Source organism: Numenius arquata, chromosome 2, assembly GCF_964106895.1.
Source record: "Numenius arquata chromosome 2, bNumArq3.hap1.1, whole genome shotgun sequence".
Lineage (NCBI taxonomy): Eukaryota > Metazoa > Chordata > Aves > Charadriiformes > Scolopacidae > Numenius > Numenius arquata.
This window is the reverse complement of record NC_133577.1, coordinates 130981314-131005501: the sequence shown is the minus strand read 5'-3', so window position 1 is coordinate 131005501 and position 24188 is coordinate 130981314. Positions and strand designations below refer to the sequence as shown.

General features: G+C 50.9%; 2 protein-coding genes across 3 annotated transcripts; both read right to left on the bottom strand.

Annotated features, from left to right (window-relative positions):
- Positions 1-3267: 3267 nt before the first annotated feature.
- Positions 3268-3717, bottom strand: LOC141479094 (calmodulin, striated muscle). Its single transcript, XM_074168110.1, has one exon. It carries the CDS (start codon positions 3715-3717, stop codon positions 3268-3270), a length of 450 nt encoding a protein of 149 aa, XP_074024211.1.
- Positions 3718-9351: 5634 nt separating this feature from the next.
- Positions 9352-22206, bottom strand: NET1 (neuroepithelial cell transforming 1). 2 transcript variants are annotated; one of them, XM_074144501.1, is made up of 10 exons: positions 22063-22206; positions 17278-17385; positions 16300-16467; positions 15465-15527; positions 14941-15037; positions 14754-14830; positions 13988-14245; positions 13297-13467; positions 12229-12415; positions 9352-11353 (listed from the first exon to the last, which is right to left on the bottom strand). In XM_074144501.1, exons 1-10 carry the CDS (start codon positions 22153-22155, stop codon positions 10941-10943), a joined length of 1635 nt encoding a protein of 544 aa, XP_074000602.1. In that variant the 5' UTR covers positions 22156-22206; the 3' UTR covers positions 9352-10940. The 2 variants fall into 2 exon arrangements, with proteins under 2 accessions (XP_074000602.1, XP_074000604.1); XM_074144503.1 differs by lacking the exon at positions 17278-17385.
- Positions 22207-24188: the final 1982 nt, after the last annotated feature.

The following is a 24188-nucleotide window of genomic DNA, read 5'->3' as shown; positions in this document are numbered from 1 at the left end:
TCCCAAGGGATCCTCCAGGCCACATCCTGCAGGAAACTTCATGTCCCATTCTAGATGATCCCCATGTCCCATTCTAGATGAACCCCAGGTCCCATCCCAGACTATTCCCTGGGTCCTACCTCAGGTGATCCCCCATGGTCCAACCTAAGCGGTCCCTCATCTGCCATCCCACGTGGCTCCCCTCCTCAGGTCTCACCTTAGATCATCTCCAAGACCCCAGTCTAGATGATCCCCCATGTCCAACTGCAAGTGATCTTCCAAGCGATCACCTCCAAGTGATCCTAAGTGGTCCTCAGTGTGTCATCCCAGGGGACACTTCTCCCTCTTCCAGGTCTCATTTTAGATGATCTTCCAGGTCTTTTCCCAAGGGAACTTCTAGACTTCATCTGAGATAATCCCCCGAGCTCCATGCATTCCCCATGTCCCATCCCAAATGACAACTCCTTCAGGTCCCATCTTAGATGACCCTCAGGTCTTATCCCAAGGGATCTCCCAGGTCCTAGCCTAGATGAGCCCCCAGACCCATCCCAGACCCTTACCCCAGGACACCCAGGCGATCTTCATCCCCAGGTGCAAGGGACCATCTGACCAGGTTTTGGGGTGAAAATGCCTGATCTCTCTTATCATAGAGTCATAGAACGGTTCGGATTGGAAGGGACCTTAAAGATCCTCAAGTTCCAACCTCTTCCTTGGCACCCCGCGGTCTCCCCTTTCCACCCTGCAGGGGCCACCCCAGCTCCCAGGCAGCGTGTGCATCGCCCATACCCGCTCAGTTAATTTAATCATTAATCAACGCCCGATTCAAACCGCCCCATGAGCCATGGATCTGCTCCACGCGGGGGGAGGCAGCTCCAGGACAGATCCTTTACCTCCGGTGGGGCAATTTGGGCCTCAAAACCTGGATTTGGGAAGGAAAATCCCCTCCTTGGGCAATACTGAAGCCAAACAAGCCCCTCCCGTCCCTCCGTCTGTCCATCCCGAGTGACGCCGGTGGAAACCTCCCCTCCGTGCTCCCGAGCATCAAATTGAGGGAGAAATGGGCAAACCCACAAATAAGCTTTCTTCTCCGGGCCGGTGCCGCTGCTGCTGGGGCCGCGGGGGCCGGTGTTTCTGGCTGGGCTCCAGCCTCCCGCTTAAAGACTGTCGTTAAGAAAAACCAGCTCAGGATTAAGTGGCGTGAAAAAAATACTCCGGTAATTAAAACAAGCCCAGAATAGAAGGAGAAAAGGTCAAGCCTAAAAATACAGGGTATGGCTTTTGCGCCGAAACGGGGCATTAATAAATAATTGTGTTTTCGGGAAGGTCTAATTTTAGCAGCTTGGGTACGATAGCCTGGTGTGACCCCTTGGCTTCTCTGGGTCTTGCTAGATTTGAGGAATTTTTCTTTTTTTTGGCCTGGTTTTGTCCTGCTCGTGTCCCCTGCAGGGCTGCAGGGAAGGGTTGGGCGTGCGAGCAAGAGGGCAGCACGTGGTGAATCACAGAATGGCAGGGGTTGGAAGGGACCTCTGGAGATCATCTAGTCCAACCTCCCTGCCAGAGCAGGGTCACCCAGAGCAGGTCCCACAGGAATGTGTCCAGGGGGGTTTGAATGTCTCCAGAGAAGGAGACTCCACCACCTCTCCGGGCAGCCTCTGCCAGGGCTCTGCCACCCTCACAGCAAAAAGTTCCTCCTCATGTTTAGATGGAACGTCTTGTGTTCCAGCTTGTGCCCGTTGCCCCTTGTCCTGTCACCGGGCACCACTGAGAAGAGTCTGGCCCCATCCTCTTGCCACCCGCCCTTTAGATATTGCTCAGCATTGATGAGATCCCCTCTCAGTCTTCTCCAGGCCGAACAGCCCCAGGGCTCTCAGCCTTTCCTCAGCAGAGAGATGCTCCAGTCCCTTGATCATCTTCGTAGCCTCCACTGGACTCTCTCCAGCAGTTCCCTGTCCTTCTTGAACTGGGGGGGCCCAAACGGTGCTGGGTGATGAGGGCCATTGCCTGGGGTGGAGGGAGCGTGGGTGAGCTCAGCCCTGCCAGCCGGCATGCAGCCACCTGCCTGGTTTTCCCAGAGTCGGGAAAACAACCGGGATTGCCAAAGATCCCAGCCCTGGGGGGGGAAATGGAGGGGGTGAATTCCTCGTGGTGGCCTGAACATCCCCAGAGACATGGTGTCCCCTGAGAAACAGCCATGCCCTGCTCATGCCACCTCCCTGTTTGCTCATTAGTGACTGAGCATTAATAAGACACATTATAATTAATTTTTCTTCAACCCCCTCCATGAAGGGAATCACCGGGGCGGGAGGGCTGCTGCAATTGGGTTTCACCCTCTTTGTGGGGAAACTGAGTCACGGGGAACATGACGGGGTGGATTACGGCCAGGAAAGATGAATTCCGCTCTACTTATCTGTGGGAGGAGGATTAGGGCTAAAATCCACCTCCTCTTCACTTGGGGAGGAGAAAAGGGCCCCCAACACCCTGGCAGACCCCAAAAGCGATGGGGATTTGGGGTGAGGACCGCCACAACCCGGTGGTGGAGGGTGCCCAGCACCCATGAGGGGCATTTTTCCAGCTTGTGGGGAAGAAGGATGGGGGGAAAGAGGATGGGGGTGATGTAGGGCTTGACCCTGGCTGGGATACGCCGATGTCGGTGATATGAGGGGGTTGTTTTTTAGCAGGGACCCCAAGGAGAAGCTGAAGGAAGCACTGGCAGCCGTTGGGGGAGGACGACATTTCTTTATTGGACTCGGTGCAGTGCCGGGGGACGTGCGGTGGCCACCGGCACCTCTATGGACACGAGAGGTGCATCTCGTGGAGGGCAACGGGGAGTGACACCCAATCCCCCCCCTCCCTCCCCCCCCCTGCCATGTCCATCTGCAACCCAAGCCCCATCCTGCCAGGTGGGACGCCCGCATCCAACGCAGACACTGGCTCATGATGCTCCAGATGGGATAAAAGAGGATTTTTCCAGCCCAGGGTGGTGGAGAGAAGGCGGTAGGGGATGGAGGGGCTGGGGGACCACCACAATCTCAGTTTCCTATGAAGAAATTAAGGAAAAAATAACAAAAAAAGCACCATGAACATTGATTTTTCCAAACACCAGCAATAATTGCAGGGCAGGAGGTGGTAGGAACCGGGGGAGATGCAAGATTTGGGGTGGCCGTTTCAATGGGAGAGGTGGACCCCGTGGTCTGGGACTTTCCGTGCACGTGGGGTTGGGCGCAAAGCCGCATCCCAGTGAGTTACCTGCGAGATGGGGGTTGGAGGTGGGTATTGTGCTGGGGAGGCTCACTTCTCCGTCATCATCCTCACGAACTCCTCGTAGTTGACCTGCCCGTCGTTGTTGCAGTCGGCCTCCTTGATCATCTCGTCCACCTCCTCGTCCGTCAGCTTCTCGCCCAGGTTGGTCATGACGTGCCGCAGCTCCGCCGCGCTGATGTAGCCGTTGCCGTCCTTATCAAAGACACGGAAAGCCTCGCGGATCTCCTCCTCACTGTCCGTGTCCCTCATCTTCCTCGCCATCAGCGAGAGGAACTCGGGGAAATCGATGGTGCCGCTGCCGTCGGCGTCCACCTCCCCCACCATGTCCTGCAGCTCCGCTTCGGTGGGGTTTTGCCCCAAGGAGCGCATGACGGTGCCCAGCTCCTTGGTGGTGATGCAACCGTCTCCATCCCGGTCGAAAAGGGAAAAAGCCTCCTTGAATTCGGCGATCTTCTCCTCCGACAGCCGCTCGGCCATGGCGCTCCCCTCTCGCACCGATGCTCTGCCCCGGCACGTCGCGGCGCCGGCGGGGAGGCGCAGATGGGGCCTCCTCCCTCCAACGTGCCTCTCCCCAGAGGAGGAGGAGAAGGAGGAGGAGGAGAAGGAAGCAGAGGAGGAGGCAGGAGCTGGGGCATGTGGGAGAGATCGAGCCACGGGTTCAACTGGACCCTGGTGGAGTGGGCAGGGAGGTTTCGGGGTGCTGGGGAAAAGTGACCACCAGCCCCCTTGGGCCACCCCAGCTGCTGTCCTGCTTGCTCTGCCGGTGGCATTTCGTGGGGCCGGCTCCTAACGAACCCTTTAATTAAGGGATTTGCGCTGTGGCTTGCGAAAAAGCAATGGTTTCAGGGAGAGGCAGGGCACTGGTGGAAGGAGGGTCACACACACTCTTTTTGCCTATTTTAAGGCAATTTTGGTGGGGTTTGGTGCTGTGCAAAGCCCTCCAGCCCTGCATGGGGGGGGGTGAGAGGGGACCCTCCCCCCCAAGTCTCTCCAGCCCCCGGGCCACCCCGGTGACGCTGGTAGCGTGTCAAACCTGCTGAGGGAAGGTTCCCTTGTGCAGGTCCAGGCAGATCCTGGCTGCCCGGAGCTGATGGAGACCTGAATCAGCCGTGATGCCTCTTCCGGGCTCCCCGAGAATGGCCCCGTGCCCCCCGCCCCGGGGCAGCTGACGTGGTGGTGCATCAGGTGAGAGGTGTCATGAGTCCTGCCCCGGTTAGTCAGGGGTTGACCCTGGGGCTAAGTGAGGGTTAACCATGTTGTAATGGCCTGCTTTTGTTTTTACTCATCTCCTACAGCAGGGAGGACAGCAGGGTTGAGAAGCAAATGACAAGGAGGGCTCTTGTTCTGTCCATCTGCCCATCCTACCGTCTGTCTGTCTGTCCATCCATCCATTTATTTGTTCATCCACTCATGCATTTATCTACCCATCCATTCACCCATCCATCCCACTGTAAATCTGTCCGTCCACCCACCCCTCCCTCCCTCCCTCCCTCCCTCCATTTGTCTGTTCGTCCATTCATGCATGTATCTACCCATCCATCCCTCCATCCATCCATCCCTCCCACTAGCCATCCATCCACGCATCCACCCAACCATCCATGCATATGTCCATCTATCCACCTAACCATGTTATCATCCCTCCATCCCAACAACCATCCACTCAGCCACCCACCCATCCATCTGTATGTCCATTTATCCATCCACCTAACCATATTATGATCCATCCAACCAACCACCCCGCCACCCACCCATCCATGTGTGCATCCATCAACCCGACCACATTATCATCCATCCATCCATCTGTCCATTCACCTATACATCCAGTTGCCCAACCATCCATCCAGTCAACTATCCATCCATCCATCCATCCCACCAACCATCCATCCATGCATCTGCCCGTCCGTCCGTCTGTCCGTCCATCCATCCATCCATCCATCTACCTCTCCGTCCAACCATCCATCCCTCTTTCCTATGTGCCAATAGCAGCCAGGTCACCGTCACCAGCTGGGCCAAGGACCTAGTGGACCACATGATCAGGTGCAAGCAAAAGATAGCTTGACTTTCTTGGCTACAAGAAAACGGTGCCAGTTTGCCCCAGTTTAACCCGGTGAGGAATTAGAGCCGTGGGATTTACAGGAAGGCCACGAAATGGAAGCCAACCCATGGGACAATTGAGGAATGAATGGGAAATGGGGCCTCCAGGTGGGACAAAGACTGGGAGGGGATCAACATCTTGAGGAAAACCTCATCTGGAAAAAACTCTAGGCATTTAAATCACTGCAGTTGCCGGGAGGACTTGGCCCAGCCGTGCCGGGAACCTGTCTGGCGAGAAGCAGGGCACTACTCGTCCCGCGAGTACGTTTCGGGGAGGGGAGGTCCTGGCAACTCCTCCTATGCAAGGAGCTGCTCCCTAATTGTCTGTCTAATTGCCCGCACTTGCTGTTCTGCTCCAGATTTAATAAGAATGAATCAAAATTGCTGTGAAGAAGCCTCGGGGGAGCCAAGCGAGGAGCCAAGAGGAGGGAGAGCTGGCTCCAACCCAGCTGGGAGAAGCAAACATCAAGACATAAACGGGTGTTTTCAAAGCCCGGGAAGATTAAGGTGCTTGTTCAAGCTACGGGGAGAGTTGTTTGGGCTCCAAAATGAAGGTGGGTTGGTTGGGGGGACCCCGGGTCACTTTACTAAGGAGGAAGGGGTTGCTCCATCCTGGGCGTCCCTTGGTGCTGAGCGAAGCTGGAAGCTTCTGGGGGGTTTGTTTCCCCATCGCATCCCCATTGCCAGCACCCATCACCTCCACATCACCAGCACTCATCATCACCACCCATGACTTTCCCATCACCAGCACCCATCACCTCCTCATTATCTCCCCATGACCAGCACCCATCACCTTCCATCACCAGCACCCAGTGTCAGCAGCCATCATGTCCCCATCACTTTCCCATCACCTCCCCACCACCAGCACCCCTGATCTCCCCATCACGAGCACCTGTCACCTCCCCGTGACCAGCACCCATGACCTCCTCGTCACCAGTGCCCATCACATACCCATTACCTTCCCATGACCAGCACCCATGACCTCCTCATCACCAGCACCCATCACGTTCCCATCGCTTTCCCATCACCCATGATCTCCCCATCAGGAGCACCTATCAACTCCCAGTAACCAGCACCCATGACCTTCCCATCACCAGTGCCCATCACCTACCCATTACCTTCCCATGACCAGCACCCATCATCAGCACCCATGACCTTCTCATCACCAGCACCCATTGCCAGCACCCATGACCTGCCATCACCAGCACCCACCACCTCCCCATGACCAGCACCTATTGCCAGTACCCATCACCTCCTCATTACCTCCCCATCACCAGCACCCATCACCTCTCCAGCACCCATCACTTCCCCTTCACCAGCACCCACTGCCTCCCACGTTTCCAGCAGCCTTTAGGAAAAGGTCAAGCCAACCCTTGATTTTGACTGTGCTTAACTTCACCCTCGTTAGCATGGCAGGATAATTAACCTCATAAAACTGCCTGCTGGCCCATAAAATCCTGCGGTTTATGGCGGAGTCCTATTTACGGCACGCGAGATGGGCTGTAGGGTAGGACAGGACAGCGGTGAGGCCACCACCGTAGGAGGCAGGAGCACGTAGCCACCGGCTGATGGGTTTTTGGCAGCTGATTTCCCCGGGGATTTCTCCAACCGGAGCTGGAGGGGTCAATACTCTGCTGAAGGAGGGTGCAAGAGGCCAATGTTAAAGCTTCACATGGTGGAGCGGGATCAGGGGAGGCCACGGAGATGCTGGGAGGGCTGGAGCCCCTCTGCTGGGAGGACAGGCTGAGAGAGTTGGGGGGGTTCAGCCTGGAGAAGAGAAGGCTCCGGGGAGACCTTGGAGCCCCTTCCAGTCCCTAAAGGGGGGGGCTCCAGGAAAGCTGGGGAGGGACTCTGGATGAGGGAGGGGAGCCACAGGAGGAGGGGGAAGGGTTTGACACTGAAAGAGGGGAGATTGAGATGAGATCTCGGGGAGAACTTCTTTGGTGTGAGGGTGGTGAGAGCCTGGCCCAGGTTGCCCAGAGAAGCTGTGGCTGCCCCATCCCTGGAGGGGTTCAAGGCCAGGCTGGAGGGGGCTTTGAGCAACCTGCTCTGGTGGGAGGTGTCCCTGCCCAGGGCAGGGGGTTGGAACTGGATGATCTTTAAGGTCCCTTCCAACCCGAACCATTCCATGATTCTATAGTTTTCCAGGTGCCCTTGTCCCACTCAACCTCAGTGTCCGGCTTTGAGACGTCTTGATCCAGGTAACGGCGAAAAAAAAAACCCATCCCAGATGGTTTAAAGGCACACGGTTGGGTTACGCCGCTCCTGCGCGGCTCCTCACGCGAGACCAGATGTGCACAGATGTGTGCGGCGACGTCTGGGTTTGCAGACGAGGCGGCGGGGTGCATGTGTGTGTGTGACGAAATCCATGGAAAAATAAAGTCGGAGGCGGAAAGGGAAACCGCTTCGGCGGGGAAACCTCCGTGGGGGCCCGTGCCCCAGCGTGAGCCCAGACGCACCGAGGCCACCCGGTCCCACGGGCGTCCCTGGGGACGGGGAGGAACCTCCGCAAATCCGTCATTAAATTACGTCGGGGTTTAATGAGGAAAACGGGATTTTGGAGAGGCTGAGCTTGGGCACAACCCCATAGTGGCTGCGGGGGGCGTCTCCGGGGGACGGTGAGGGATTGGGTGTAAAATTTGGGGACTTATGTTTAATTTTAGGCATGACTTTAATGGAGGCTTAAAAAAGTGAGGGGGGGTGGCTGCAGGGCACCTCCCAAAGTCAGACTTCTCTAGTTCCTGGGCACGGAAACCTTTCCTTTCACTGGCCATGACGGGGACATCACTACATTCAGGATCACCAAGGATGTAGGGGCTCAGGGACACACGCTGGCCCATGTCCCCCCCCTTGGGTGTTTCACCCCACTGTGTGGGGTGGTTCTCGGGGGGGGTCTTGGCTCAGGGTGGGCGAGGAGAAGGATGGCCAGGACCCGCCGGAGCTCAGCACGGGAGGAAACCAGGAAAGCCCGGCTTGTTTAGTCTGCACATTCCTCCCCAAGGGACGGCACGGGGATGGGAGCCACCGGGAGTCGGGGAGGCGGGAGTCGGGGAGGCGGGGGGATTTACTTTTAAAGGGAAATTAAGTTCTTGGCTAACTTGCCGACTGTTGGCTACGGGATGAGGAGACTCATCTCAAGATTCAGCTCCGGCCTGACGCGTGGGAGGAGAATCAGGCTCTCAGCAGGATCTCCTCACTCTCTGCCCCCACAGCTCATTAATGCCTTTTTTTTCTCCTCATGTCAAAAAGAGCTTCCCACCCCCCCACCCCCCCCCCCCCAAAGTTTTTCCCTGCTTGGCAAGGAATGAGCCTCCTCTGGATCAAAACTCAGCTTCCCAGCTCAAAAATCAGCTGTAAAGCCCATCCCTGCAAAGCGGGGAGCGGGCCCAACCTGAGGGAGCTGGCTCAGAGCTGGGGACGCCGTGCCCAGACACCCCCCTACATGGTCAGGCTGCAGTTTCTCGGGGAGGGCCGCAGAGACCCGGCGCTTTCATCACGCTGATGGTAACTCCTCAGTGCCTGGGGGAAGCCACCCCTGCAGAGGGTCCTCCTTTCACTCAAGGTTCCTTCTGAAGCTTCATCAAGGAGATGATTTCTAAATATTTGCTAAATGAGGAGTATTTTGGTTCCACGGGGTGGTTTCTCCTCTGTAGGAAGGAGGTTTCAGGGAGGACAAGGAGCCCTCCCTTTTCTCCCGGAACGGGAGGAGAGTGATGCAAGCGTCGGGGTGACTCACGCGGCTGCACCCCATTTTACAGCGACCGCCCCGTCGCAGATGGAGGGTGGTGGCCGCTGGCGGGTGCCACAGGGCTATAAACCCCTGGCTTGTGTCCTGCCCGGCTGCAGCGGCGCAAGGAGGAACCGGGACACAAAAACAGGGTTTTGAATAAAGCCACAGCTTCCTCCGTCCTCCCTCCCAAGCCGCGTGGGCTCGGAGAAGGGCAGGTACAGGCTCACCTCAGGCAGCACCTGTGGCACCAGCGTGTCCCTCCCAGGCAGCGACACGGACGAGGATGTCAGGAATTTCGTTTTATTTGGCACTCGGAACTGTACAAGACATTTACAGAGAACCACACGTTTGAGTCTATGTACACCCTCTTTTTTTCCCCTGTTTCCACCGTTACTGGCCACACAACGTGACAGGCAATAACCCCTTCACACGCGAGTTACGGCTCCTGGAGCAGGGAACGGTTCCAGGATGGGATGCGGTGGGACAGCTGTCCTCGTCCCATCGCCACCAGTCCCACCACAGGAACAACCTGCTCAAAGCTGTCACCGCTCTGTGGCGCAGTGACCGAGCTGGCATCTCTCACACACCTCTTTGGACCTCTAGAACACGGCAGCGTCGCCGCTACGAGTATATACAACCTCTGTCTCCTCCCTCCCTCCGCCTCCTCAGCTTCAAACGCTTTCTCCTCTCTACCTTTCTACCACATGCAATAACCCCCTGGTTGCCCCCAGTCCTGCCTCCCCGTGGAAAGCGTTTCATTTCCAAAAGGCAACACGAACAAGAAATAAAAATTAATCTACCTTCACTCCCTGCTACTCCCCTCTACCTGCTGCTCCTCTGCCCTCCCCGAACCCTTTATCACGTGCCTAAAAAACTTTCCTAAACCAAAACTTGCCTAACTGTCCCCCCAAAAACGCGGTTCTCTGACAGTAGTGCGGAGCGTTTCCACGCGGCTCCCGTCGAGCGTCCCCCTCCCTGGGTCGCGCGCTCCGCACAACCGTGGAGTGACACGTGAGAAAAAACAGCCCGTACACGCACACCCCTCCGAAGGATCAAGTACTTGAAAGGAAATGCCAAGTCTGAATGACGACAACAATGAAATACAAAAGTAAAAAAAAAAAAAAAAAAGAAAACACAGAAAACCAAAAAAAAAAAAACCAACAACCAACCAAAACAAAACCCCCAAAGTTGAAACAACTAATGAAAAAAAAAACCAACATTAAATACCTGGCAGGTTACAAGAGTGAAAATGAGGAATGTACAAAGAAGACACTAAGATGAAAGATTCCAGTAGGTAAATTGAGAACCTGTTGAACCTGGGGTCTGTTTTTTCCTCTTTTTCTCCTCTTTTTTTTTTTTTCCTCTTTTTTTTTTTACCATGAAAAGTTTGGATTCTGGTAACAACACACTGTGCTGTACAAGTGAAGAAGAAAAGGTGAATTCAGGTTTCGAGTCTCACCATGTTGATCCAAACTCTTTGCCAAGGGAGGTGCCACCAGGCTCACGGTGAGGGGCCAAACATCCGCTTTAGCTTTAGTGGTTTCCAACCTCAAAAACCACGCGTGGAAACCTTTCAGAAACCAAAGTGTGCTCCTCAAACCTGTCCCCAGCGCTCAAAAGCACGAGGGCTTCTGAATCACTCACCGACAGCGTTAAAAACAGGTTGAAAGCGACCATGTTTGTAAAAACAGACTCCAGTTCAACAGTGTTAACTGTATACCAGTAGCTGCCATTACAACGTAAAAAAAAACAACAAAAAAACAAAAAAAATATTCTGTTCAGTAGAGTGAACCCAATCATGCTCACATAAGAAGAAAAAATGTACACGTTATTTATAAATAAACAGTCTGGGCTCCCTTTTTTTGTTTTTTTTTTTTTACACCAGCGTTTCTTTCCGCTTGCCACTTAACTGCTTCTCCCTGGATTTTCTGTGCCCGGACGACGTTCGGTGCGTTTTCGCCCCTTTGGCTTCCTCCAAGTCCAAGGTGGAGCCGCACTCGGACATGCTCTCGTCTAACTCCATCTCGGTGACGCCGGACGCGGCCGATTGCCGCTTTTGGGCTTGGACGTTGGGCACGGAGGGGTTGTTCTCCTCCGCCTCCTCGCTCAGCTCCGGCAGCTCCTTCAGCTCTGTGGCAGCAGCGGCAGCAGCAGCAGTTCGCTGGAAGGGAGCGATGGCCATTCGGATGCAATTAACCCATTGCTGCTTGTGGAAGATGTCGTTGGCCTGAAGCGTGTGGGATTGGCCCGGGGAAGGGTCTTGGAAACGAACTCGGAAGATATTTTTAGCTGGAGATAAACATAGGAAAAAAAGCAAATCAGTTCCTAGCTCAACATTTAGAGATTCTATTGCCAAACAAGCGACCTGGCCCGAAAAAGCTCTCAAAACCCCACCAAAAAAACCCCATCCCAAACCCCACAACTCAGCACAGACAGGTGCAAATCGATTTTTTTTTTTTTTCTCATCAGCATCAGCTGCAAAGTTCATCTATCAGAAGAGGGAGAGGTGGGGGGTTGGTCTCTTCTCCCAAGTCACAGGCAATGGGACAAGAGGAAACGGCCTCAAGTTGCACCAGGGGAGGTTTAGGATGGATATCAGGAAAAATTTTTACACCGAAAGAGTTATTAAGCCTTGGAAGAGGCTGCCCAGGGCAGTGGTGGAGTCACCATCCGTGGAGGGATTTCAAAGCCGGGCAGACGTGGTGCTGAGGGACATGGGTTAGTGGTGGTTTTTGTCTGTGTTAGGTTGATGGTTGGACTAGATCTGAAAGGTCCCTTCCAGACAATTCTTCCTTCCCCAACCCAGACAATTCTATGATTCTATTCTATGATTCTCTAAGTTTACGATCACCAAATACAAAACTGCAAAGCCCAGCAGTGACAGTCTAAAGGTGGAAGTTAACACACATCACGTGTCTGCTCTCCTTACGGAACCTCAGTCCATGGGGATCTATGCCCAGGTGTAATCCGGGTGTAATCACCCAGAGAAGCTGTGGCTGCCCAGTCCCTGGAGGTGTTCAAGGCCAGGCTGGACAGGGCTTTGAGCGACCAGGTCTAGTGGGAGGTGTCCTCGATGACCTTTAAGGTACTTTCCAACCCAAACCATTCTATGAATCTCTCCTCCCCAACAGATTGCCGCACAGATGGGCTGGTTTGGTCTCTACCTTTGTCAGAATTGCCAAAAGCTCCTCGGAAGGAGCCTCCCATTTTCACGTCGCCGTCCTGCAGGTCTTCGAGGAGCAGCTCCTGGACGGGGATGGGCTGTCTGTACACTTGGTAGGCCTGACGCTCATTGCGAGTGACCGGCCGGGTCAAAACCAGGATGTCTTGGAAGAGGAAGACATAGAGTTTCTAAAAGGGAAAAAACACATTTGAATATGAACAAATACTCGCTGCGTATTCAAAGTGGTTACATATTCCCCAGGATTTTCAAGGCCACGTTATCTGAAGTTTCGCTCACTAACTTTCTGAGGGTTTCCTGTTACAGCAACGTCGGGCCCTGGCAGCGGTGGCACAGGCCACAATTACATCAACGGGTTTTATTGCTTTAATGAGCCTTAAAAAGTGAATTATGACTTACAGGTGGCAAGAATAGGACAATTAGAAGCAACACCCTTTCTGACAATACAAAATGCTTTGTGTATACAGAAGTGTAATGGCCGAACTAAACAAAAAATGCCCTCAACCAATCAGAAAAAATAAAGGAAATGGAAAAAGATTTGATGTTTAAAATGGAATTACTCCTGCAAGCCCAAAAAAAGGGCAGCAAAACCTTGGGTACAGCAGGGTCTTTCAGCATCGCTGCAGCGGGAGATAAACTTCTGGCAGCTCAGCTCAAAGCCAAACAGGCTTTTGCAGGAACACTTTTGTTTGAAAGAGCTGCGGGCCAGGGCTCAGAATGGGGAACCAAGGCACCTGAAAGTAAACAGCCGGCAGGAAATCCCTTTTGATGGAGTGCTCGGGCACAGAGCACACTTTCTATGGTAATTCTGCGCTAATTATTTTCCAGCTTCTGAAGGCCAATTGTAAAGCTGTCAGCAGGAAACTTTCCCTTACACCCTGAAAATGCAGAGTGCCATCAGGTGCTTTCTTTTCCGCTTTTTAAATTTAGCTAATTGTCTCAAGTAACCCTAAGGATGGAAGGGTTCCTGGCCCTGCTACGACAAACAAACGGTTTTAACTACCTCTCAGGGAAAGCTGAGAGTTAATTGCCATGAACAGGAGGGACTTACATGTCCATTTTTATTCTTCAGCTCCCCGTGGCACAGTAAAGCTTTGCTGCCTTCAATCCTCGGGTCCTTCTGCTTCTCATCCAGGTACTCCAGCTTGTCAATGTAGTACTGGCACTCTGACTCCCCCTTCTTCAGGTTGATGTCAGAGAGGACTCCTTGGATTATAGATATCTATAAACCAAAACATTGACAAATGATTAAATAGTGACCTCTGCTTGTATATCTTCCCTTTAAGTGCTACTTAAGAACTCCAGATGATGGAATCCATGTGGACTGATCCCTCACTTGCTTTCACAAGGGGTTACAGATTTTTGTCCACTGAGAAAACCACCCCATGAAATTGCTGAGGGTTTAAGAAAGCTTTCTGGAGCTCCAGAATCACATAGAACCATAGAATGGTTTGGGTTAGAAAGAACCTTAAAGATCATCCAGTTCCAACCCCCCTGCCCTGGGCAGGGACACCTCCCACCAGGCCAAGTTGCTCCAAGTCCTGCTCAGCCTGGCCTTGAACACCTCCAGGGGTGGGGCAGCCACAGCTTCTCTGGGCAACCCAGGCCAGTGTCTCACCACCCTCACAGCAAAGAAGTTCTTCCTAATATCTAACTTCAACCTCCGCTCGTTCGGTTTAAAACTGTTACCCCTCATCCTATGCTTATGTCAGAAAAACGATCACAAAATCACGATTACTTACGGCTTCTTCCAGGATCTGGATATCAGGATGGTCTTTGGGAGTGTGCCTCAGGATCTCTTTTAGGAGCAGCGGGTATTTGACCAGCCGGCTTCGAGGAATGTCCAAGAAGCTCCAAAGGTCAAGCTTGCGGCTGAAAGGAGACTCAAGGCAGCGCTGAAGGAAGTCCTGCACTCTCCGGTCCTGCTTCTTCTGATCCAGAAGGGCTTTGGCTGCCAGCTGATTGCTACAGTAACCTTTGTAGGCATGGAGTCTTGGTAACTGCAAGAGGAACAGAACAATATTCAGGAGTCAAATTCCCTGTAGGAAAAGCAAATTGCATTAATGTGTCAAACTCGGGGGGGGGGGGGGGGTTCTACTTCTCTCAGTGCCATATTTTGCCCAATAAAAGAGAACTAACAGACTGTCTTGTATATGTAGCCAGTCTTTTGTGAGGAGAACAAGGGCATCCTGCATGCAACGCCTTTGAAGTTCAGATGTTTGGGATTAACAGCGATAACGCTATTGAAATCACATCAGTGACAAAGAGTCCAGAAGATATAGACATTTCAAACATAAATCAGCAAATAATTGCAGTCACACTAGTGTAAGTCTCCAGGGTGAAATCGTGGCCCATTACGGCTGACAGAGTCCCATTGTTTTCAGCCTAGCCAGGATTTCCGTTTCAATCTTTCGCTCAAGGCCACAAAAGCCCACAGCTTTTCGGCTTCTAGCTTTAAACGGTCTTTAAGTGCATTGTTAGTCCGCTATCGCTAAGTTCTGTACTCACCCACTTGACAAGAATGGGCCCAATCTGCTCCACTGTTCCATCTGGTTTTGTTGCTTCTCCTAAACTTGCCAACAAGTCTGGAATCGAAACACAAAAATAGAAATTGCAACAATGCCCCAGTAAACTGTTAGAACGAGAGAGTTCCTCTCGTCAGCACATTATGTGAAAACGCTCCAGTTGCTCTTACCTTCATGCAGAGGAATGTAAGAATCCAAGTCCCCAAATATGTGGGTGAGTTCCTCCTCAGACATGATAGAGAGCTTCAGCATGGGATCATGATAAGCCTGCCAAAGAACGTCAGTATTAAAATATATTCAAGGCTGACAATTTGAATATGAGGGGACGTATCATGTGCAGGACAGATATGAAGTGAAGCCAACACAAATAGTAACACCGACTTCGAATGCTAAAAGATTCTCTTTGGTATAAAGGTATCAATCCCTTCAAATGGAAGGGATTTTCCTTCCTGATCCCCGTCTCCCTCTGGGAGATGGATTCCCCAACTAGCTCTGTAGGACTGTAAAGCACAAACCTTTTTTGGCTGGATTTGTTACAACGAAACCAGTCCTAATGGGCTGCTGACCTCAGCTTTCCAGGCCAGCTGTGGATTCTGGGCCTCAAAAAGCTGATGTGTGTTGATTGCAGGTGCAAATAAGCGTCACTATTAGCTGTAAAATGATTAATGATTGCAGGAAAAAAAAATCCACTCACCTTTCTGGCCAGCTTCAGGTCTTCGATTAGGTCCTGCTCTCCCCTGGACATCTCATATATTGCCTGTGAGGAAGGGGATAAAGCATCGAAAGTCATTTTTAACCCCAGTCTTCGCCTGAAAGAGCCTTTCAGCTCACATAATGTACATCCTGTCTCCGCAGCTTGAATGGCTTTGCTGTCTGAATCACTGTATGCCACCTGGGCATGACAACCTCAAGTAAATCTGCCGGCTTTCCCAGCTCCAAGAAAGCAACATGACTTACAACTGTGTGAAAAGCTCTGACGCTCGTGCACAAGCCAAATTAAATATTAGCGCCTTTTAAATCACTGCTTTTACACAGGCAAGTACGAAAAAAACAAAACCCAGAAAACCACAGAGGTCAAATCCCAGGCGTCTTTAGTCAGCTTCTGTGTTGTCAGTAAAAGATTTGTCTAAGAACTACAGGAAAAAGGCAAGCCAAGGCCTTGCCATTTGGCTTTCAACCAATTGTTCAGAGCTTTAAGAGAAAGACAGCTGGCTTTACAAGGAACCCGACTTTGGGTCTGCTGCAAAGCAACCAGCACAGCCGGGTCTCGGATTTCAGAAATGCTGAGCACCCCCAGGGAAAGAGTTTGGCATCTCCGAAGGGTCAAACTGGGGAGACGAACTCCCTAGTGACTCAAGAGAGAGAAGCCTACCTTTTCCCATGCCTAATGCAGAAATAAATCTAGCGGTTTTGAAATAAAGGTGCACAGAGAGATACAGATACTCGTTACCCCTTTCCCCGCCAAGAAAACAGCCCAAGCGAAGGCCTGGGCTGCGTTTTTCAGCCCTGCTGTTTAACGGGCAGCTTACCTCCTGGCGTTTAATTTCTTTGGTGCTGAGGGACTCTTTCATGTTGACATCTAACATCTCAGACCAAAGTACGCTGTTTCTTCTTTTAGGAGGAGTAGGAGCAGCAGATCTGCTACATGACTTCTGGCCACAGCCTGGAGACTTGCTGTCACTGCGAAGGGCAAATGACTGTAGGGATTTAAAAACAAAAATAAAATTAAACAAAAATATGTAGAGCCAACATTTCTGAAGCAGAGAAGTATTACAGTATTATCCATACCCCTCCCAATCCTTCATCCTCCTCTGTTGCATAGGGCAGGAAAACACACCCAGACACTTTTCCTCAGATAAAGGAACACTTTAATCAAGCTGCCGAGAAAGCCCAGAGACTGGCAAGCTTTTCCATGCGCCTCTCCCTGCACGGATCCAGCAGCAGCGCTTGGGAGGAGGATGGGAAGGTAAAACTTGGGTTTATTTCCAAGGTATGAGGAAGTAAATAAACTAGGATCATAATTCTACCTGTAACGGGGCTAATCAGGAGCCACTTGAACTTTGCTCTTGTGATTTGCAATGTTATTAAAACCCAGAGGCAGAAGCACTCTTATCTGCATGCATGGGGTATAGTGTTCCTTAGACAACACCTCTCTAATACTATTGAAAGATCGCTGAACAGTCAGTTCACATTTAAGCACATGCTCCGATACACATTATCTCAAGTACTGGAACAGTTTATCAACTAATTCTCCCTATGAATCAGGTTTTTTTTTTATTATTATTTTTTTTTTAACTGCTTAAACCCTCAGTCACCTGGTTATCTAGCAAGCTACCTCTGAACTCTTCTTCATCCCCAAGTCCCAAACAAGCTTTTTATCCTTGCACGAATCACATAGGAGATTTTTCAAGAGATGCCTTGAAATCGCAGCGCCTGTTTTACCCCAACACAGCCAGTACCTTCCCCGTGTCTCTGGACTTTTAGGACTGGAAGGCTCTGCTTTTTACCTGTATTGTCTGCCCAAAGCGCCGAACTGCACCATTTCTTACAGGAGAGATCAAGTTCGCCAGGGATGTGACCCGTGCTAAAGGCCGAACCCGTTTATTGCTTGGCTCCTGTAAATAAAGCAGAGAACAAATTGTACTGGCTGCGACTCCCACTCCGTTTCTCAAGCCGCCCAGGCAGGTTTAAAAAGCACCAACCCACTTAAGGAGTGAGAAACACAGCAAAGAGAGTGTTTTGAAGTAGCCATTCATCTTAAAAGGAAAGCAGGGGCTGTAAATATTTGTCTGAACTTTAAGGCTGCAATTAAACTGCAGAGAGTTTGCCCAGTGTAAAAGAGGCAAGATAACATACACATCAGTCAGAATTCAAAATAGGCCTCCAAGAGGGACTGTTATGGTTTGAACATAAATAGACTGAAGCGTTCTCCTCTGCGAGGCAAGCGACTGTCATCTAAAGATGGAGCTGTGATCTGAATCTCTGTTTTATCATGTTTTCCTTTGTAGAAAGAATGTGTTTTTCCATTTTAATTTTCTTTTGGAGAGAAAAGTAGCAGTCAGAGCCCAGGACAGCCTCAGCAGCTATTCTAACAAATAGCAAACGACCACATGCTGAACATTCCTGCGAGGGACACGCACACATGAAGGAGATAAAGTTTAAAACTTTCAATTTACAAAGCTTCCTCTCCCTTCTGCTCCCCCCCACCCCCTGCAAGTCATCATAATTTTTCTTAAACGTTGTTTAGATTTGAAAGATAGAGCTTCTGCTTTTCTACACCACTAATCCCTGCCGGGAGCTCAGAGCATTTTCAATTCTGTCCTGACCGAAACGCTGCCAAGAAAGAGGAAACGCCCCATGGAAACCTCCTGCTGCTTAAGCTCAGATCGGTTTTTAAAATCACGCTGGCAATCCCACATATTTTACTTAAAAAAAAAAAAATATTATGTTGTACGGACCTTACAGGAAAAGTGAGCACAATGGGACGCCAAGAAGAGACGGTCTTGGAGCTTAAGGCTAGGAGAAAGGCTAGATAAGGTGCCCTGGTGCTCTTAAACATCTGGCAAAGGGTTGGATGTGACTCATCATCACAAGGAAGTTTCTTAGCGTGAAGTTCAGATGAGCTGATGGAAGCAGACCCTTTTTTGAGTTCAGCTCAGTAGAAACTTTAACAAAGCTTTATTAGGCGTTTTTTGTTAATTACGGTTGAGTCCCTCCTCTTATGTTTCAAAAGGTGAAGACTACTTTGGCCAAGCTCTCCTCTGTCTCTATTTCCAGCCTGAGATTGCAAGATAAAGTGGCCCAAACCCTTCGCTTCTGTGTAGCGACAGAAGTGACAAATGCTGAAAACAAAACAAAAAAAGGGAATAGGAACACACAGAGCTGGATTCCAGTCATGAGACTGAGGAAGCATAAAAGCTACGTATGTAAGATCTGATTTCAGCAACATGACCCGAGGAGTGGCCCGTCTGTCTGCCTACACGCGGTGTTAAGCAACAGGGGAGGTTAGCTCACACTGAATTAAGCCTTCAAAGTTGTGGGGTGGAGGGGTGGGGGGTAAAAAACATGAAAAGAAATAATTTATGACTGATGCAGAGCAGAAAGACCTCTTGGCACAGCACAAAGCATGTTCAAAGCTGTGCTTGAAACGTTTGGGTAATCTCAGAACTATGAGGGTCCTATAGAAATAGGGAAAAGCTGTAAGAGAGTGTCCTCGACCCTGGGACCCCGACCCTCAGCTGGATTTAGGTACAACGCTGGGAACACCACAGTCACTCCTTTCCTTTGCCAACCACGAGCCACTGCGCTCAGGACGGACTCAGTCAGGAAAAGGATTCTGCAGAAGGCTGGAAAGTTAGGCCAGGCTCAAAAGATGACAAGGAACCTTTAATTAATTACAGATGTTTCTGATTGGAGGAAAAGGATAGGTAATTTACTTCTAGAAAACCACCTATCGGTGTACTAGAATAAAGGGACGCAAGCCAAGAGAAGTTTAAGAAACTGCAGGTATGTAAGCAGAAAATATACAGACATAAGCCACACACAGCTCCGTCAAGGCCAGCAATATAAATAGCATGGAAAAGAAAAACGTGACAGTGAAAATTAATAGCAAGGAGCCTCAGTGCTTTAGGACGCTTGCACAGTCTTTCACAGCTCGCTGTTCAAGGATCAGCTCCGCAGCCCTTCCAGATATGAGACACAAGGCCACACTATCTGCGCCGGCGAACATGTGTGGATGCCTTCCCAGAACATCTGTGCCGGGCTGAAGCGACACATGCATATGCACAAGGTCTGGCAGAAGGACATTCCTGCCTCTCTGTTGGGGACAGGCGGTAGAAAGGGGCTCCCTGGGATTATAAATCACCGCTTTTCAGAACAGTTGGTATGTACCGAGATGTGCAAAGACAGGCTGGAAGGTAAAAAGCTCTGCTCTCTAGAAGAGGAGGGAGCACGGCTCCCGGGGAAGCCTCCTCTGCTCTGAGGAGGGAGGAATTTCGCACGGATCGGCGTGACCGGAGTGTTTTCCGTACATGCGGAGTGCTCCCCTGGGGTGTCTGGCCAACAGAAAAAAAAAACTTCTGTGTGCTATAAATTCAGCTTAGCTAAAGGCCATTTCCCCTCTCTTAAAGAGAAACAAATCCCACTTTCTGTCCTGTGAGTGCTCTCAGACATGAGTGGCTCCACTGCCAAAAAACCGCATCTGTTTCTTCTTCTCCTTCCAACTATATCGTTTGATCCAAGGCAGGGAAGAGGGGGGAAAAAAGAAAAATCCCTCTCCTCAGAAACTTCACCTTCTCTAAGATCTACATTTCAGCTTGGGGTCATGTACTCCACTTACAGTCAAACCCAGCCGTGGTGTAAGCTGAGAATTCAGCGCAGTTCATGCTACGGATAACTTTGGCTCAGTATGATTTCTGGGTTTTTTTTTTTTTTTTTAGTTCTGTCCTTGCAAACAATGATTAGCCTGTCTCCACGCTGTATTACTTACAGAAGCCCAGATTAGAATGATGTCTGTAAAGTTTCTGTAACAAGCTAGTGGCGTTAAGCATTACGGCATCGACAGATAATTAAAACCTCAGCGAGCTCAACAGCACTTCTGCTTCCATTCAGGGTTTGTTTTTTTTTTTTTTTTTTCCAGGGGACTCTATTAAAAGTGAATATAAATATATCATAAACGTACACACAAAAGCTAAATCGGTGCCTCAGCTGGCAGGCAAGACTTCACGCTAGTGGAATTTCTTCAAATGCTTCTAAAGTGCAGGTTAACTCTTCGCATGGTGAAAAGACTGCACCTTGCTGCTCCAAAGAGCAAAACGAACACTTTCCTCCAGCAGCACGCATGCCTATAACCTTTCCCCCTGTGCTAGCTAATAATTAGTGGGTTTTTTTTACAAGGATCATTTACTAGAGTGCAATGTCTTACATGCCAGTCCCAGACCAACGCGGACAAACACGGTGACAAATCTAAAAACCACGCACAGCAAAACTTTTCCTATTAAGCCAAACACGAAAGATTTTAGTCACCAGTTTGAATAATTCCTACCAGAAATCATCGCCACCTGACTCTTTTTCTTAAGATTCACGTGCAAGGAGCTCGCTGAATCTCAAGCTCCGTTCGGAAAACGGCTGTCTGCACTCACACTCAACAACCAGCCTCTGGTTTGACACGTCAGGACAGAGATTACCACCTTCCCCTTTCTCAAATTCAACAGGCTGTTCGCACCCAAGGGAGAAATCTGGCCTCACGCTCGCCTGATAACTCCGGTGGCTCTCGATAGCAACTCAGTACCTGGCACCCAGAGGAGTGTTGGTTTTTAGGAGTCATTACTCAAGCCCAGACCCAACGCTTGACTTCAAGATACCCAACGTGCTGGTTACACCCTACCGAAAAACACACGCTTTAAAGAATTAGAGGCGATTTATTCTCCTTTAAGAGATCTGGTTCACGTTATTTCTCTCTCCCAACATCTGGTTTCCCTTTTGCACAATGAGATTGCCCAAGTTTGGCTATTTTGAAGCCAGGATTTTAAGAGGCTGGCGACTCAGACTGGAGCCCTCAAACCCCAGAGCTGTCTGGAGCCGCCTTTTTTTTTTTTTTTTTTTTTTTTTGTTTTGTTTTCTTTTTTACCTCATCTCACGGCTAATCTCAGAAATAAAACCCTGCCCAGGGCAGTCGGTCCCTACCTGGCTGCTGAACTTTTGCCTTCTGTCGCAGCAGGAGGCATGCGAGCATCTACTAGGAATGCAATTACTCTCATCTACATAACAACAGGCGATAAAAATAACAATACATCAAAAAACCACCACCCCTCAAAACCCCAACCGACCCTCATGATTTATTTATTTATTTTTTTTTTTAAATTTTTGGGTTTATGCAGCAAACAAACGCCCTAATTAGGAAAAATCCTGTCAGTGGAAAGAGTTCACAGAGCAACAGGAGGGTTTTTTTTTTTTAACGCAAATCCCACCGTGAGGGGGGGGGGGGTGTCAGATGAGGCGCCGAGCTCGGCTTCGGCTTCCCGGTCCCCCTCCTCCAGGACGACCCCCCTCCAGGGTCTATGAAGTCGTGGCTTCTTTTTAAAGACTTTTATCCTATTGAATTTTGTTTTTAAATCGCTGCCTGCCCCTCACACCGCGGCCGGCTCCCAGCGAACAGCGGACCCGGCTCCTCACCGCCCCCCCCCCTCAGGTGCGGAGAGCCAAACCCGCCACTTTTCCCTCATAAAAAACAAAAGAACACACCCCCCCTTTTTTTTTTTTTTCCCCCTCTCTCCAACCCCGCTCCTCCTCACCTCCTGCTCCCTGAAGGACTGGTTCTGCGCGTCGATCACCCGGATAGTCCTTTTGATGGGCAGCAGCCCACCGAGCTCGTCGTGAGCCACCATGGCCGCCCCTCCGCGGCCGCCGCCGCCTCAACCCGCGCTCATCCCTGCTCTGCGCCCGGCACCGCGCCGAGCCGCCACCTCACCCTCGGGGGCGGGGCTACGACGGAGGCCACGCCCCCTTCAGACCAAAGCCACGCCCATTGGCGCCACTAGCCACGCCCCAACCCCGCCCCAAAGCCAGGATGCTCCTTGGTCACTTTCCCGGCCCTGATTTCCTCCTAAACTTCCCCAAAAATGGGACGTCCGAGAGGCTCTGCTTTAAGGCAGTGCAATGCGGGCACCCACTGAGGGTCGAGGGGGCTGTTCCACCGCACCCCACGGTGGAAAGGGCTTTGAAAAGCGCAGGGCTTTCGCTATTTGCTCTAAAAAGAGACAACCCAAAATATGTATATTTTGATTTTTTGGGGTTTTTTTTCCCCCCTCTTTTTCTCTGCTGGTGCCCGCTGCTGCCCACGGCCATCTCACAAGTGTGGCGGTGGGACGCACACCTCCTGACGGCGCCTCTCGTTGCCGCCGCTGGAATATAAATCATTTGCTGCTGCAACTTGTTTTTTTTTGGTTTTTTTTTACCCAGCCTCAGCTCTCCTTGCTCAAAAAAAAATAAAAATAAAATTCTTGTCTAGACCTGTGCTTTTAAGTCTGCTCTCGGCTTTAAAGGTTGAGTTGGCACGACTCTGTTAGCCAGGGGCTGGGCTGAGCCTCTCCCCCTCTTCTAAGAGGGGAGCCTGTCCCGGCAGGCCTGGCTCTAGATGCAAAAGGGTTTGTATTTTTTGTTTATTTTATTTTTTTTTAAAGTCATATTATTCCTGGCACCGCTACAAATCTCCCAAATAAAAGGTCTCTTGTGCTGGTAAAAATAAACCCGGGTTATTTGGTGATAGGAGGGAGGGCGGCTGCGTTGCTGCCTACCTATGCTACCCAACCTTCTTTATTTTATTTCATTTATCTTGGAGGAGAGAAATTTGGGGGGGGGGGGGGGCTGGGAGGAGCGCAGGGTCCCCGGCTCCCCCCGTGGCCGCTGCAGGACGGGGGAGAGGGTTTGAAACGGCGTTTTTCAAAGTAACGGGCGGGAGGAAAGTCCTGTTTTCCCCTTCCTTGGCTTTTTTTTTTTTTTTTTTTTTTAGTTTTGTTTCCTTTTCTTCCCCGGAGAGTTGCCCTCAGGAAACCTGCGATGCCAGACCAGGACGTTTAGGATCGTCCACTGCAGGATTCTTGGAAATCGGGGATACAGCGACTTTCCGTATACCCCTTTTTGAAAGGACAGAGCATGACTCCTTCAGATACGGGTAATTCTTTATTGGATTACTAAAAATCGACCATTTTTAAGACAACTAAAGACCAAAAGGACGATGACTCCGGGGAGGAGCAGGCAAACCCTCCATTGAGCTTGATCGGGTTGTTTTTTTTTTTTTGAGGAACATCAAACATGCTCGCTTCTCCTACAATCTAAGGTCAAAGGTTGGTTAAAATTGGTCTCAAGGTTCAGGTCTAAAAATTGGACTAAAGATTCTCGACCTCGAGAGCGCAGACGTAGACAGGCCGAGTGGAGTCAACTAAAAATAGGGGATGGATGACCGGGAGCCGAGAGGGAAGACGTAAAGCTGAGTCACGGGTATGAAGGTGGCACTTAAACGCCTCTTGTTGGGGCCAGAACGTGACGTCCTGCGTCTTGAAGCGCTCCCTGCCATACGAAGTGTTCTCGGTGACGTGTTAAATAGTCCCTTCTCCTTTCCCGAGCCCTCGGGGAAGGGACCTGGGGAAGCACGTGATTCGCCGGTGAGGAGATCCCTGACTTTTCTGCGTGACATCTTGTGAGGTTAATTAATTTGCGGTGAGGCAAGCCCCAGCTGATGCAGCCTGCTGATGTCATGTCGTGGAGATCTAAAGCTCTGGCCTGATGCAAGAGGGTTCACCGTATGCCTCCTGGCATGGCACGTGCAAAGGGTTACGTGCCCTGGACAACTGTCCTTGGTTCAAAGGAAGGGGTAGGTAAGGCCTTAAAGTAATAAAAAACCCAAGACAAGCGGTTCTCA

What these genes read in the sequence shown, in the direction of transcription:
- LOC141479094 (XM_074168110.1), bottom strand. Translation starts at nt 3,717, where the DNA reads ATGGCCGAGCGGCTGTCGGAGGAGAAGATCGCCGAATTCAAGGAGGCT.
- NET1 (XM_074144501.1), bottom strand. Translation starts at nt 22,155, where the DNA reads ATGGTGGCTCACGACGAGCTCGGTGGGCTGCTGCCCATCAAAAGGACT. An exon ending in GCTTTGGGCAGACAATACAG is followed by an intron (nt 16,468 to 17,277) that starts GTAAAAAGCAGA and finishes AAATCCCTACAG; the next exon opens with TCATTTGCCCTTCGCAGTGA. An exon ending in ACCTGAAGCTGGCCAGAAAG is followed by an intron (nt 15,038 to 15,464) that starts GTGAGTGGATTT and finishes GTTCTTTGGCAG; the next exon opens with GCTTATCATGATCCCATGCT.